We start from the raw sequence: 17,124 nt of genomic DNA on the forward strand, positions 1-17,124 counted from the left end.
ATGAAACTCGCACTTCTCCGCCTTCACATATAACTTGTTCTCAAGCAATCGGCGTAAGACTCGGCGGACATGCTGAGTGTGTTCCTGCATGGACGGGGGGAAAGATGAGAATATCATCAATGTACACAAAGACAAACTTGTTAATCATGTCCCTCAGCACATCATTAACCAGAGTCTGGAAGACAGAGGGAGCGTTACAAAGCCCGAAAGGGAGAACGCAGTACTCAAAGTGTCCAGTAGGGGTATTAAAGGCTGTCTTCCACTCATCGCCCTCTCTTATGCGCAATAAATGATAGGCGTTGCGCAAATCTAGTTTAGTGAAGAACCGCGCTCCCTGCAAAAGCTCAAAAGCAGAAGACATTAAAGGAAGGGGGTACCTATTCTTAACAGTAATGTCGTTCAAACCCCTATAATCAATACAGGGACGTAGGGAGCCGTCCTTCTTTTTAACAAAGAAAAACCCCGCCCCTGCGGGAGAGGTGGAGGGACGGATGAGACCAGCGCGAAGGGCATCATTAATATAACGGTCCATGGCCTCTCTCTCAGGACCAGACAAAGAATAAAGTCTACCTTTAGGCGGAGAAGTGTCTGGGAGAAGTTCAATAGAACAATCGTATGACCGGTGGGGAGGAAGGGAGGTGGCCCGGGCTTTACTGAACACCTGACCGATATCGGCATATTCCGCCGGGACCCCGGTCAAATCAACCGCCGAAACCTGAGGGAGAGAAGAAACATAACCCGAAGCAGCAGAACCAAGACAAGACACATGACACGACTGAGACCAAGCTAAAATGACATTGAGTTGCCAATCAACGTGGGGATTGTGTTGTGCCAGCCAAGCATGCCCTAGAATAATAGGTGAAAGCGATGCATGCAGGATGTACAACACAATCTCCTCACGGTGATTGCCAGAAATAAAAAGACTTACGGAAGGAGTGCAGTGCGTGATCTGTGCCATCTGCTGACCTCTAATGGACCAGACATCAAGGGGAACCTTAAAAGGAACGGCAGGGATGCCGCACTGACGAGCCAACTCCTCACTGATGAAATTGCCCTCAGCGCCCGAGTCGAGCAGCACGGTGGTGGAATGATCGAGGCCAGCAAAGGATAGGGTGACAGGAAGCTGAGTGCATGAAGTCGGGGAGGATTTCCCTGAAGTAGCGCCCACCAGGACTCCCCGGTTCACCGATGGGCGGTCCCTTTTACCGGACAGGATTTGGCGAAGTGTCCCGGTTTGCCACAGTACAGACACAGACAGTTCTGGAGGCGACGCTCTCTCTCTCTCTGCGAAAGTCGCATTCTACCCAACTGCATGGGCTCAGTCTCCGAAGTTAAAGGAACACTGCTCTGACTGGACTGAGAGACTTCACTCTGATGTACACGATGGCGCAGTGTGCGGCGATGATCTCGAAACTGCATCCGAGCCTCCACCCTCAATGCTAACTCAATGATGCCGTCAAGGGTATGGGGCAAATCGTGGGTAGCGATCTCGTCCTGAATGTTGTCACAGAGACCCTCAAGAAATTGTGCCCGGAGTGCCGCCTCGTTCCAGCTGCAGGCTGTGGCCAAGGTCTTAAACTGGATGGAAAAATCAGTGACGGAGCTGGCTCCCTGCGTAAGGCGGGCCAGCCGGGCAGCGGCGGCATCTCCGCGAGCTGAACGGTCAAAGAGCTTCACCATCTCCTCACGGAACTCCTCAAAAGAATGGCAGCAAGGGTCCTGGGCGTCCCAAACAGCGGTGCCCCATTGGCGTGCTCTCCCCGACCAACAGGGTGATAACATAGGCGATACGAGTGCGCTCAGTCGCATAGCGACGAGGCTGGAGCGCAAACACCAGAGAACACTGGGACAGGAACGCCCGACAGGAGGAGGGGTCACCGTCGTACGGAGGAGGGTAGGCGGCATGGGGCTCCGAATCTCGGGAATGGTGAGTCCTGTCCAGACGAGACGAAAGCTCATTAAAGCGAGCGGACAAATCCTCCATCTCCCGGGCTGTAGTTGTGAGCTGATCGGTGTGTCTACCCAGCCAAGCCCCTTGCTGAGCGATCGCTGAACGAACGGAATCTGCATCTGCGGGATCCATGTTGACAAGTTCGTTCTGTCAGGCAATGAATACAGAAGATCCCAGTGCAGTAAACAGAAAAATTTATTTAAATAATAATGGGTGCAAAAATGACAATAGCACGTCTGGGCAAAAGCCACACCAAGGCAGACGGCTGAGAGCGGGGAGCACACACAGGCACTGGGGCGAAGAACCACACACGTTCGGGCTCCGGCCAGACAACGAACAGTGGGAGAGAGTATATATGGCTGATCACTTCACGCAGGGAAAGCTTAGTCAGCCCAGCTGCTGGCACACGAGACAGGTGGTAGAGAGGAATCCTGCAACGGGCAGAGAGAGAGGCGGTCAGTGTCTTCAGCAGAGTCCGTGCTGGACAGCGCACAGGGGCTGTCCGAGTCTTATGCAGAATTACGCGCCGAAGCGCACTGCGGCTGGACAGCACAAGATGGAGACAGGCGCTCGGAGAATCCACAGACAGAGTGTTCACAGCGGCTAGATGGGAGGCACGCCACACAGGAGAGACTGACAGCGGGCGGGGAATCTAAAGAGGATAAGTCAGCAGAGAGCACGGAGAGTAAACCAAAATCAAAACAGGAGACAGATACTATAGCACAACAGGACAGGACTGGAACTAGACAAGCTAGCTGGCAGGAACATACAAAACGAACTTGCAAGGAACAAACAAACACACAGGGATTAAATACTAAACCGATTGGGCATCAAATGAGTATCAGGTGAGGGACGCAGGTGAAGGAAATGACACTGATGAGACCCGTGACAGAGCCGCGCACGTGTGAAACTGTCAACACAAAAACATGAACAGAGAAACAAAAATACAGCGGTCACAGAAACCAAAGTCACGACACACGGTACACAAATTAAACAAACACTCCCCACATGAGCTGGAACTTCTTTATAAACAAACTTCAACCACGCATTCCTAATGTTAGGTTCCAAGGTAAGGTTATACAGCAAGTATAACTGGTACTCATAAAAGATCACCGCGTCAAAATAAAAGTCTCTCTGGAAAAATGTATTTAAACGTCATTACATTTGGCAATCTTTAAAGAGATGTTTACTGATTGTTGAGACACTGCATATGTTTGCTTTGTCCCTGGCCCCCACATGTGTCACGCGAAGCTGTGGGTGGGGCTACAAAAGCAGTCCTTGCAATTTGAGTTTTAAGGTGGGGATAAAAATCTCATTGACATCACACATTGACACATTACTGAACCGACTGTTTTCTTGGCTCGTTGCCAAAAACTGTTATATTACTGTGTATAATGTATAGTACTGTTGTACGCTGTGTAATTGATTATATTGATTATTTCACAAAACCAGCCCTAATATTTGTAGCAATAGCCAAAAATACATTGTATGGACCAAAATTACTGATTGATTATTTTATGTCAAAAATCATTAGGACATTAAGTAAAGATCATGTTCCATGAAGATATTTTGTAAATTTTCTTACAGCGAATATTTTTTTAAATGTGTTTATCATTAGTAATATGTGTTTCTAAGGACCAGGGCCCGGTTCCCCGATAACGTTCACTCTTAGCGTGCTAAGAAGACTCAAAAAGATATATCTTACCAAAGTTGTTGATGTTCCTAAGTGTGTTCCCCGAAGTGTCTCTTAAGAAGCTTCTTAACACGCTGCCTCTAAGAACGACGTACAATGGCGCCTCCCAAGTGAAGGTGCTGAATTATTTGCGATCAATCACTCAGGGATCGATTTTCCACTTCACGCGAAGGTGCATTATGACATTAAGAAAGACAACACGTTATATACAAATGGAACATTACTCAAATTATTCCAGTCACATTTATTTTAACATAGTTTAAGTTATCCGTAAAATATAGACTATTAATTAAATGATCAAATTGTCAGTAATACGGGTAGACGAACCGGGTATCCCTCGCTCTTTATCCACCCTCCTTATCTCGTTGTGCCACTTGTGCCGCTTCTTGACATGGGTTTTGACTTTAAAAAAATATGTAATACACTTTTATACGACTGTTAAGGTACTTAACAATCAGAATTGATTGCAGTATTTCTGTTTAATGCGGTAGGCTATTGCTTACCATTAATGTTTTCAATAAAAAGCAACCTAGGTAGAGAATATGGTCTGAGAAGATCTAGCAGCTCCATAATGAGTTGTCTTGGAAGGCGATTTTTTTATTTAGCCACGTCAGGCTAAATGTCAAAAGGTTTAAGGGTTGACGAATAAATAAATTGGCATGGACTAAACAGTTACGCGGCCGGTGTTGTGTGGAAGTCTGTTCCCCTATGTTTCCCTTTAGTGTAGTGTTTTTATAGCATTTTTATCACATTATACGTTTATTATTTATATACATTGAAAGTTTTAATGGCTACTGAGATGTATATGTGTGCATTTATGTAATGTATCTTGACTGTTCTTGATTGTAAGTCAATTATTTTTACAGTATGAATCATATTATATGTATAATATATATTTGTTATGTTTGGAAACATAACAGTTTTAAAACAAACAGTAGAGAAAAAAGAAAAGAAAACACAGGCTATATGTTAAAAGACATAAAAATATCAAATATGAAATATTTAATAAATTGTATAATAGAATACATGATATTATTGCTTTTTAGTATAACCAATTGAAATCTTTAATCTTTCTAATTAAATTATAAATGTAACGTGATGAAAAGCTATAAACATAGAGGGAACAGACTTCAATGAGGAACAAACACCGGCGCCATCTTTGATTCATAAGTTCTGATACCAAATAAAGTCAACTGCATAAATAGTCCTGTATCCATTGCAAACATATTTTATTACAAGTCTTAAAAATGTCCATAACATAAAATCATTGTCAGCATACCATAGTTTGACTTGTACTGCGCTGCGCTGATTTCTAAAGACAGCGGCGATAGCGTATTGAGCTCAAACAACGCTAAGAGAGAGCTTACGAATGGTCCAGACCACCTTACGAAAGTGTGACTTACAGAAGATATACTTAGCGTACGAACGTTTTGGGAATCATGCCATAGAGCAGGGATTCCCAAAGTGTGGTGCGCGCACCCCCAGGGGTACGCAAGCTGCTACCAGGGGGTGCGCGAGAGGAAAAATGTAATGGCGGTCTGTTTCTTTAAGTGGGATTTTTCCATACAATAAAAAAAATGAACAGTAAACATTTCCTTTGTAATCGCTTTTATTTTAAATAAAAAACTATAATTAATTAGTTTTTGATAGAAACGTAGAAGACAGCTGCTGTCTTTTTCTACGCACTGCTCTTCTGTTATGCACTGCAGCCGCTAAATGCGTGCCAACTCGTTTCATTCATTCCATATATATTATAAATATGCGTAACTGGCTGAAATCAGGGAAACTGTCAAGTGTGGGACGTCTTATGATAAAGTTGTTAGTCACAAAGGAGGAGAGGGACCAAGAGAGAGAGACTTTTTATGGCACAAATAGAAACAATGAAATGTGACGAGACATGGGCACGTCTAATGCACAGGATACGCGAGCAATGTGTTTTCATGCATTGTAAAAATACATAAATACTTACAAAGACACTGTAGAGAACTTATTAAAAGCTTTCATTTAATTTTGTTTTAAACGTGAGCTGTTATAATGAATCTGCAAACTATTATACACCTTTTGTGCGAACAGTAAAGGCTTTCGTGAATGATGGGTCTGCACGTTACGCATGCATCTAGAAGGAGAGCGCACTGGTAAACATGAGGAAACTCTCATATATCATCTATTAGCTGACGGCAGTAAGTGTACGTTTTTTACCATAGTAAACTCGAATGGCATCTAAATATCACAGTGGTTAAACGCATACACGGGGGCGCGCATCATCTACGCTGAGTGTAGCTGCGTCTGGTCGTAGTTTCAGATGGTGCAACACGCGTAAATATTTTTCACAATGTCAGACGTAGCTAAGCTCGACACCCAACTTCTTAACGTCCGGCTGTTGCAACCGGCCCCTGGTTATTTGCGCATGATTAAACATGAGTCTAAAATCTTTGTAGTGTTTTTGTTTTGTTTTTGTTTTTTTTGAAGTGGGGATTGGGGGTGCGCCAACCCGGTTGGGACATAGAAGGGGGTGCGCAGGAAAAAAACTTTGGGAACCCCTGCCATAGAGTTAAGAGAGAGGTTAAGGAATAGGTTAAGAACTACTTAGCGATAAGAACGTTTTGGGGAACCGGGCCCAGATTTTCAAATCGTTGTATCTCCTTTCAAATATTGTCCTATCCTAACAAAGTTTATTTATTTAAGCTGGTTAATTCCAAACAAGGTTATTTATTCAGTTTTCAGATGATGTAAAAATTGACCCTTATGATTGTTTTTGTGGTAACAGTTTACAAATAATCCAAACTCTTTTCCATGTAGGGCTATAGATGTGTTGTGATGGTTAAACACCCAGAGACGTCCACTGGTATGTGGAAAAATGCAAAGTGTGAAAATGAGAAAGCTTTCATCTGCAAGAGGAACACAGGTTAGATGAAGAAAAGACTTCACTGCGTAAATGTTATAACTGTAACTCAATCCAATCACATTGACTGAAGTAAACACACACGTTTATGGGTGTTTAGATAATCTGTAAGTATTTTGTTTGTGTTTTAGACCCTCAGCTGTTTGCTCCCGTGACCACAGCAGTACCACAGAAATACTTCAGTCTGGGCAATGATTCATATAAGGTCCAGCTGGAGAAGATGAGCTGGGATGAAGCGAGAAGACAGTGTAAAGCTGATGATGCTGATCTTGCGAGTGTACTGGACTCCATCAGTCAGGCGTACACCAGCCTACAAGTCGACGAACTCAAAGAACCTTTGTGGATCGGACTCAACAGTAACCTGGTAATAAATTCATCTCTCTTCACAATAAACACATTCATGTAATATTATATACTGTACACACACTGCAGAAATGATTTTAACCAACACATGAGTGTGGTAATGTGGTTTCTTTAGTCAGGTGGACGCTATCGCTGGGTGGATAACTGGTTTCGAAGATACAGTAAATGGGCTACAGGAGAACCCAAAAACAATTTAGCTTGTGTTTATATTGACACGAATGGAGACTGGAAAACTGCAGAGTGTAACAACAGATATTATTCCCTCTGTAAACGATCAACAGGTATTTCATTCTACATATAATCATTTATATTTAGATAATGTTTAGTAGCTTTGCTTCCAGAAATATTTTCCCATTCATTTTTACCATTGAGATTTTAAGAAATTCCTTTACAGTCTCAATACAGTCCTTAAAAGATAAACCCAAGTAGCACAAACTTTGTCTTTTTTGATCATTTGAAAGATTTTAAGATCAAAGATACTTTAATGACATAAACTATATTTTTGTCTATAAAAGTACTTTCACAAATTAAAACATAAACCTTCAGATTAACTCTTTCCCCGCCAGCGTTTAAAAAAAAGTTGCCAGCCAGTGGCAGCATTTTTTTATGATTCATCACAAAAATGTAATACCTTACAGAAAATGTTCCTCTTTAAATATATAAGCATATAATATATCAAATAAAAGGACAGATTCTCTGCTTTAAAAAAAGTTTCATCCTACCTTCATTTGTTCACATGTCAAATATGGGAAAGTTTCTTCAAAAACACAAAATTGTGAGCAAAAAGCTCAGATAATTGTATTTTTTGAAAAGAACTTTAGTTTGAACTGTTTGCCCCAAGCGAATACTTCCAGGTTTTATAAGTTGGGTACCGCCACCTGGTGGTTAATAGCGGTACTATGAATTGAAAGAAAAAACTTGTCATTGGCAGGGAAGTGTTTTCTCTCATTTGATGAGTTAACGTTTCAATGGCGGGGAAAGAGTTAAAAGATTTAAAATTCTGTAGAAGCTTTAGGCTCGAATTTTGAGCCTCAATTTATATTTAAATTAGGAATATTTCTATTTAAAGCAGCATATGTCTGTTGTTTACTAATATATTTAAAGTTTATCATATGGTTTTAATCCGGGGCGGTTCTAGACCCTTTATAAGGAGGGCTCCAGCCACCCCAATCTGTCATTTTAGCCCCCCTATAATATCTTTAATATTTCTACCAAACTATCAAATCTATATTTTTTGAAGTTTAATTTATTTGTAAAAACAATTTATTTGAAGATAATAATTAAAATAATGCGAAATGCAGGACATTTAGATGAAAAAGAATTGTTTTGCAAACTGAAGCCGTGACGTTTCAGATTTAACGTCATGACACATTTTGCAATACAAGGTCTAAGTTTTCGAATGTGCAATTGAGTGCTTTAAGTGGGCCGGAACGCGCCGGTACTCAGTACCCCCACTTCCAAATATAGCTCTTGAGCGTACCACCACCTCTCCGTGCGCCCAGAACGTGCTTTTAGCGTACCGGAATGCTCATTTGCACATCTGTTTAAATAAAAGGGTTTCATTTAATCCTTTGGCTACGCTGCCGCTTTTCAGAGCGCTCTTCACAATGCACGCTTCCTTATTCGTCCCACCGAGAGCAGAGACTACATTACCCATAGGCCCTCAAGTTTTACAAGTTAAAAGGGCATGCGTTGCTTTTGCTGCTGTCAGGGTCAACTTGGTCTGGAGAGGTGTGTGTTTGTGTGTGAAACGCGCAACCATAGCTGCTCGGCTAAAATGAAAATACAATGAACATTTAATATGCCCTCCTTATTTTAGACTCTGAGTAGTAAAAGAACAAGGTCAGAATCAGAGGACTCGCTGGCTGACATCCCACCAAGCCAGAATGACAGCTACAGGTCAGACGCAAGCTTTTTCCAATACCCTTTTGTAGGTACGTGACAATCTCCGCTGTCGCGGCTGTCAATTTGTTTCCTTTCGAAACAACTTCGGATTTCCTCAGGCGATGTGCAGGGTAAAAACATTATTGAAACTGTAATATACATTTAGTTTAATTGCTAAACTACAAGTGAAGAAAAATTTAAATGAATTTGAACGACGCGCACAGGAGTTTTACCACCCGCAAAATGGAAAACAATGGGACAAAATAAAGTGATGACTTTCGAGTTTCAAATGGCCAGTATTTTGTTATTCTTGAACCCATAGACATGGGCTTGGTGTCATTTTAAATGTCATTTTTTTTCAAGCTCTTTCTATCTGAACAACTAGTTTCAGCATTTAACCATGTTGAAAATTTTACTTGCATACTTTTTGCACATTTTATTTATGTTCAGTAGCTATTTCTAGCTCAAGCAAATTCACAAACTTTTTTACAAGGTCGTCTGTTGACTGCTGAATATAAAACTCCTTCAATATGGTAGGAGTCGAATCAGCAAAAAGTACCGGCACCTCTTTTGGGCCACTTAAAGCACTGGTGCAATTGAGAAATTTATCATTTATCAATATTGATTTATAATGTATAATGAAAAGTACAGTCTGAATCGTATAAATATAAATCCTCATATAAATTGTTAGTATTTATTAAACTTTAAATATACATATAGTATACATAAACTTTAATTCGAGATACACAATAATAAATAATAGTGATAAATAACTTTTATACCAGTTTTTTATGGGGCTTGGAACTATATAGAAGAGTAATGTATGTAGCCTACATGAATTTATTAATATAATAATAGTGGTCCCAATTTGCAAAAAGGTATCACAATGCTCTCTTCACATCATAACTAAGGGCTAAGCCCCCCTAAGAATGAAATCCTAGAACCACCCCTGGTTTTATTTGACAGTTTCCGTTTAAGAAAGATCTGATATACTAACCCCTCACACGGTCCACAGTTTTTGCCCCTACAGATCCTCCTCAGCTGCCGGGTAACTGCCCCGAATCAGATCAGAGGAACAGTTGGATCCCATTTAGAGGACACTGCTATACGTTCATGACCTCCAAGAGAGACAACTGGGCTCATGCCGCAGTAGAATGTATGAGAATGGGTAAGACGCTTCATCCTCCTCCCAATGATTATTAAATTGCCGTAGGATGTAAAACTGTATTTATATAGACATAGATCATTAATAAAATGTCTGTACATGGTTATGATGTATAGTGAGCCTCAAACACGATTGTTTCCTCCTTCTTATGTAAATCTTTTTCATGCAAAAACTGCTGGAAAACAGATCAATCTCAACATAACACAGAGTGTGACGTTACAATTGAGATTATAAGCCCCAACATTAAAAAACACATTAAATTAAAAACTAAGTTGTTACAATGCTAAACACAAAGTTATGACTGCTGAGTCAGCGCTATATGCTAGTTCATGCTATATGTTAGCGTTTAGGCTACTATTTACGGTTACATTTTGCAGCTCCATACTGAAAAAAACACACAAACTTACCACTCAGAAACGCCCCTTAACAATATTCGAAAAATGTGTTGTTCCTCAAAATCTCTATCTTGATCTGATAATATGGAGTGAAAACAGTATCAAAACCTTCCACAGATGCACACAAAAGTACACACATGTGAACTGTAATTAAAAAATGCACACAATAAATCCAGATGCGCGCACAGTAATTCACAAATGCACACAAAATAATTCCCACAGTGAAATCCAAAAGTACACACAAAAAAATTAACACACTGAAATCCAAAAATACACACACAAAAATCACACACATGTTAACGTTAGTGTGAATCATCTACGTGGATTTCAGTGTGTGAATTTTTTGTGTGCATTTATAGATTTTAGTGTGTGAATTTGTGAACTATGGTGCACATGTGTGTACTTTCGTGTGCATTTGTGAGAGGTTTTGATTCTGTTTTCACTCCATATGATACATGCTCAACTATATAAGGCCTGTTTACTTAATGTGAGTTACTGACATGAGCCTCATGAGCCTCGCTGTGAAACAGCAATTATGTTAATTCTTAACATAATTATTAATGACTCTTCCAAATAAGGTAATATTAGACCATTTCATTCCAAGGGCAACTCTTAGGATTGTAAATGGGCATGTAGAACTGTCTCTGGATCATTTTTGCACTTAATAAATTTACATGCCTTCTATATCAGAGAACAATTTAACAGATTATTGCAATGCATTCTTTGGCTTTTAAAAAAAGATATACAATAAAATATTTACATACATTTAAATTGGACACACACAGATTGAATTCACTCATCTTGAGATCAAGCTTTACTCCTCACATCTGAATGTGTAGTGCCGTAAATGGACAAATGTTTTAATGTTACTGTGGTGTTGTTTTTGTTTCTCATCTTTGGCAGCTGTAACATTCAGAACTTTAGTTTAACGGCTGAATGATTGGTTTTAAAAGCAGATTCAGTGAGTAATCTGTCATTTCAGGTGCATCTTTATTGAGTATTGAGGATCCAATAGAATCACAGTTTATCCGACAATACCTGGAGATCCTGCAGGATAAAATCAAGTCAGTCTGGATTGGACTTCACCGCAGTCATAAGGGTCAGAACGAGCCTTCATCTAAATCAATACAACACATTTAAAATCACAGAAACATTGAACTGATGTTTGTGTATGACAGGTAATTGGATGTGGATTGATAATACGGTTGTGAATTACACAAACTGGAAACCGCAGATGCCGGATAATGTTAGAATTTGTATTGAAGTTCAATCAGACACTGGGATGTGGAACACCAACAACTGTGATGATCAGATATCTTATATCTGCAAGGCTGCTAAAGGTCTGACATATAAACTAACAAATAATCTGCATTAATATCACATCACCTTACTGTATGTTAATATCTACATGTGTCTTTATTAACAGTTATACCACCAACAGAGAAGCCATCAGTCTCAGGTATGATGAACTACATCTGCAGGGTTTAATTATAACCTGTGAAAAGTGTTCAGGAGTCACAGTTTTTTTCAGTTGCTAACAAGCATTGTTCAGTACTGAAACCACATTTTCAAAACTCTTTATACAGTCTGCACTACCAGCTTGAATGTTGGCCAAACAGTTAATCTCACCTCCAAAACTCAGACCAACATAACACTGGCAACAATTCTCATTCAAAAAACAGTTTCTTTCATTATTACGTCATGTCCCAATCCAACCCAGTCTCACCCCATTTCGTCAATATTTGACGACACTTGACCATTCGTCATATGTTGACGTGAAGGGTATACCTTTCGCGTCATTTTTTGACGAACTGGGGACTTCAATACTATTACGTCCGTTGCATTCTCTTTCCTATTTTATTACCATTTGCGCGTCGGTTTAGGGTTAGATTTACATAATGACATCCCTACCCAAACCTAACTCTAACCCCAACGCCAGGTGACAACTGTTTAATTTCGCGTACACTGTTTAATTTCGCGTACACTGTTTAATTTTGCGTAATCTAACCCTAAACCGACACGCAAATGGTAATAAAATAGGAAAGAGAATGCAACGGACGTAATAGTATTGAAGTCCCCAGTTCGTCAAAAAATGACGTGAAAGGTATACCCTTCACGTCAACATATGACGAATGGTCAAGTGTCGTCAAATGTTGACGAAATGGGGTGAGACTGTGTTACCCAATCCCAAACTTTGCCCTACAAAGAGGATTTATTTTCACGTTATGGAACTGTATGGAACAGAAGTGCGTGTACAGTCGATCCTGACTTGTCTGAATAAATTCAAAGACAAGAGCACTGTCCTGCTGAAACAATTTCAGAAGCTCCTGGGTCATATGGCTGCAGCAGCGGCTGTGACACCGCTCGGTCTGCTCCATATTAGACTGCTTCAGGGTTGGCTTCACAACAGAGTCCAGAGGAAAGCGTGGCTCACCGTCTTGCATTGGGTAACAATCACACTCTGACTTTCACTTTGTGGTCAGACCCATCATTCCTCAGAGCAGGGGTATCACTGATACAGGTCTCCAGACATGCCATTGTGTGCACAGACACATTTTCTTACAATGAAAACTTTAACGCTCCTCGCATTGGCCTCCATGAAGAAGATAGGGGACCTCTATGCATTTTCAGTCAATGATTTGTGCTTTCAGTGAGACACTGAGACCCAGGCCCAGCTACCTGCCCAAGGTTCCCACCACTCCTTTTAGAGATCAGGTGGTGAACCTGCAAGTGCTGCCACCAGAGGAGTCAGACCCAACCATGGCTTTGTTATTTCCTGTGTGCTTATTGCATAGATATGTGTACCAACCTCAAAGCTTTAGGACCCTTAGAGCAGCTCTTTATCTGCTGTAAGCCCAGGTTCTGCCTTTTTACGATAGAAGTCGGAGGGCTTTACACGGGCACTGGAAGGGTCAGCTTTAGTGGCGCTTTGGTAGGGATTCCCAATTTGTCTGAAAGGTAGCATCTCGGCTACGTATGTAACCCTCATTCCCTGAACGAAGGGAACGGAGACGTTGTGTTCCGTCGCCACAGTTTGCTGTTCCACTGCTGATATGAGCCGGGCACTGATGCTTGGGTTTCTCAGCGAAAATAGTGATTTGGTAACGCACCTGCCTTTCATTAAATATTTTTTGTGTGGTCACTGAATGCATTTTGTCTGAATGCAATGAAAAATGGTTTACAGTTTGGTCTGCACTGAATTATTTTTCCACAGACTATGTGAAGAGTTTTGAAAATGTGGTTCAAGTATTGAACAATGCTTGTTAGCAACTGAAATTTTTTTTAACAGTGCTGCAGAGGCATCATGCCCCCTTGATTTTTTTGAAAAAAGTGATTTTTGCATGGAGCAATGTTTCATACTATTGTAATAGGGTGCAAATGAACTGAATTGAGTATCTATTTTCCTTGAGTTTGTCGTGACAGCTAAATATATGTCATATTTAAAGGGGGAAATATATATAGTTATATATGGTTCATGTTATGTGTTTAATGTTGTATTGCAGATGATTGACAGGTAGATCAGAGGTGTCATGGATGGCTGGCATCGCTGTGGTGGTCGTGTTGGTCATAATTGCTGTCGCAGGTCTTGCTGGGTTTCTGTTCTTTAACACCTACCCTTCATACTGTAATCAATATTAACGTCAATTAAACATGGAATCCTCGTCATATTCTTATAGAGTACACCGACAAAACGAGAAACATTTATGAATGATTTTATTGCTATTTTACACATTAAATGCCTTAAAGTTCCAAAGAGAAACACTGAATTTTTGACAGAAAACTTCATGACATACAACCACTTAAAGGTGCAGTGTGTAATTTTTAGAAGGATCTCTTGACAGAAATGCAAATAATATACAAAACTATATTATCAGGGGTGTATAATGACCTTTCATAATGAACCATTATGTGTTTTTTACCTAAGAACGAGACGTTTTTATCTACATACACCGAGGGTCCCCTTACATGAAAGTCGGCATTTTGTGCCGCGATGTTTCTACAGAAGCCCTTAATGGACAAAATGTTTTTACTAAGTTGTCTTCGACGATGGCATGTTTGTCCGGTGGTGGCTACCGTAGCTTCTCTATGTGTTTCAAAAGCGAGGGGTGAGCAGTGGGCTGAGCTGTTGGTTGCAATTCCCAACCTCACCACTAGATGCCGCTAAAATTTACACACTGCACCTTTAAACCAAAAAGCTAAACATGTCACATATATTTGGAAGCTGAGATTCTTGTGATTAGAATGATCTAAACTCTTTTATACAATCAACACAACTAGGTACAACCTTTTTTCAAGAATGCAAAAATTGCATGCACATAACTAACAAGATTTGAGGTTTTTACTTTTTGTAATGAAACATTTATATTCTTCTTTTGAATTAATGTGATCTTTTTTGTAACACGTGTTGTGTAAGATGCAAACTATACAACCTTTATAAACCAAGTATTATAACCAATTTTATATGTAATCCTTGGGAACAATAGAAAACCTGTGGTTTGTTATTTTATACTCCAAGTGTTGTTTTTACTCCAAGTGAAAAATATTATAATCACTGAGTTGGGAATATATGCATGACAGCTCTTAAATTGCATGATTAACAAAAAGAAGACATATATATGATTTTTAAATTGATTTATTAAGAGTAGAGAGATTGATGCATGTATTAGATAAGAGATACATTACGCTTTGATGCATGATTTGCAGACCTGTGAAAGTGCAGAAGAGCTCGGAGAAGAAGAACAAAGAAACTCTGTCATATATATATATATAAAACATGATATTAGGGGCGTTCCCCAGTAAATGTCAGATCAAAGGCGTTCCATGGGGCTCCATGTATAAAGAACTTGGACTTGAAACCTTGACTATAAATTGATGCGGCTGAAGAGCTTATTCAGATCTGGACGCCGCAGCCAGCATCTCCGTTGTCTGACAACCTGAAATCTTGTGTGCTCTAGACTTAGCATTTTTTAGACTCTGTATTTTTGTTTCTGTTCTTTTTTTGTCTAATTCAGAAAAACTTGTAATCGCAAACAACCAAATTATTTTAATAAATTTTATTAAAGACAAGAAGTGTGCATGCTTGATCTTAGCTCAGAGAAAATAACCACGAGGGAAGTCTTCTGCCAGTTTTGTGTGAGTATGATCTACAATGCAAAAAATTATTTTCAAGAAAAGTTTCTTAGTATTTTTGTCTTGTTTTTAGTAAAAATATCAAAAAAAAAAAAAAAAATCTTGAAAACCGACCCAAGAAAATAAGTCTAGTTTTTAGACCAAAAATATCAAATTTAAGTCATTTTGTGCATAAAACAAGCAAAAAAAAAACTGCCAATGGGGTAAGCAAATTTTTCTTGAATTTTTCTTGAATTTTTCTTGAATTTAGTGTTTAAGAAAATTTTTCAAGATTTTTTGCTTAATACTGTATTACATAATTGACTTAATTATAACATAATATTAGTTCGCGTCCATATAAACTTGTCATTACTCCCGCTCGTGTTTAACAGAGAGACTCGCCCACAGTCTCACAGACCACCACCTCAAAGTATAGAGGACAGAAGCGCTCGAAAGTGGACAAAAGAGAAGAATTTAAATACCAGGTCTAAACGTGATGTGTCTCTCTCGTCTACTTGTGATCCAATCGATGAAAACACATCTTAATACCAAGTGTAAACAGACCCATAGAGTGATGATAGATTAAATACAGTCAGATACAGATAGAGGGATGATAGCTACAGATAGAGATAGAGAATAATAAAAGAAAAAAGAGAGATCTTTGTATGTGTATGTACTTCTTACATTTCAGAAACTCCACTGCAAATCCATCACTTTGCAAAGAAGAGTAGCAACATGTAGGTTCACTGCAACCTGTTTCTTCTGTACCATTTGGCCTGATGTTTACTTTTCCTCCTGACTTCTTTGTTCCTCTCTCCAGATACAGAGCGCTTAAAGAGTCAGAAAATAAATATAATTCGGATTGGTTTCAGTTTTTGAGGCATGTAATTGTTTTTAAAATTAGTCATTATGTTAAAGCATTGTTTCTAAACTCCAGTCCTTAGGACCCACCTCCCACAACGTTTTAAATGCCCCACTAATATACTAACCTAATTTAGATCTAACATACGATGCAAGTTCAGATATATCATATCTACTAAATGTGATCAACGTTTGAAAACCCAGCTAAAGCTAAATGTGATTTACAGTTTATAAAATCATCCTACATAATGTAAAGAACATTCTGTGAAAATATAATCTTGATATATTTAAAGGATTACTCTATTTTCTTTAAAAAAAATCGGGATATTTACTCACCCCCATGTCATCCAAAACGTTGATGTCTTTCTTTGTTCAGTCAAGAAGAAATTAAGTTTTTGAGAAAAAAAACATTCCAGGATTTTTTTTTTTTTTTTCATTTTAATAGACTTTATTGGACCCCAACACTTTTTCACAGTTTCAGTGCAGTTTAAAATTGCAGTTTAAAAGGACTCTAAACGATCCCAAATGAAGCATAAGGGTCTTATCTAGTGAAACGATTGTCATTTCCACACACAGATAGCCGTGTGGCACGCCAGCGTAATGCGTTATGACGTCAAAAAGTCACGGATGACATATGAGAAACTACCGCCCCAGTGTTTACAAGTGTGGAGAAAGAGGACCGTTCCCATGTTGTTGTATGTGGAATGATACTAATTAATGTCTTTGTGTCAGTTTATTGTTTAAAATGTTACGCAAATTGTGTACCTTTCGACGTGCTTACGCAATTAGGCAAGGTTGCGC

At 39.5% G+C, this 17,124-nt stretch overlaps 1 protein-coding gene across 1 annotated transcript in view; it reads left to right on the plus strand.

Annotated features, from left to right (window-relative positions):
* LOC135743925 (macrophage mannose receptor 1-like) overlaps positions 1-13,999 on the plus strand; it is a 52,807-nt gene extending 38,808 nt beyond the window's left edge. Inside the window, exons 23-30 of the mRNA XM_065261830.1 lie at positions 6,444-6,549; positions 6,678-6,910; positions 7,025-7,190; positions 9,809-9,961; positions 11,336-11,452; positions 11,532-11,693; positions 11,780-11,812; positions 13,857-13,999. Of these exons, the coding sequence (XP_065117902.1) occupies positions 6,444-6,549; positions 6,678-6,910; positions 7,025-7,190; positions 9,809-9,961; positions 11,336-11,452; positions 11,532-11,693; positions 11,780-11,812; positions 13,857-13,864 (978 nt within the window). The 3' untranslated portion in view covers positions 13,865-13,999. The remainder of the gene's footprint in view (positions 1-6,443; positions 6,550-6,677; positions 6,911-7,024; positions 7,191-9,808; positions 9,962-11,335; positions 11,453-11,531; positions 11,694-11,779; positions 11,813-13,856) is intronic.
* Positions 14,000-17,124: the final 3,125 nt, after the last annotated feature.

The sequence above is a fragment of the Paramisgurnus dabryanus genome, chromosome 2 (genome assembly GCF_030506205.2).
Source record: "Paramisgurnus dabryanus chromosome 2, PD_genome_1.1, whole genome shotgun sequence".
Taxonomy (NCBI): domain Eukaryota; kingdom Metazoa; phylum Chordata; class Actinopteri; order Cypriniformes; family Cobitidae; genus Paramisgurnus; species Paramisgurnus dabryanus.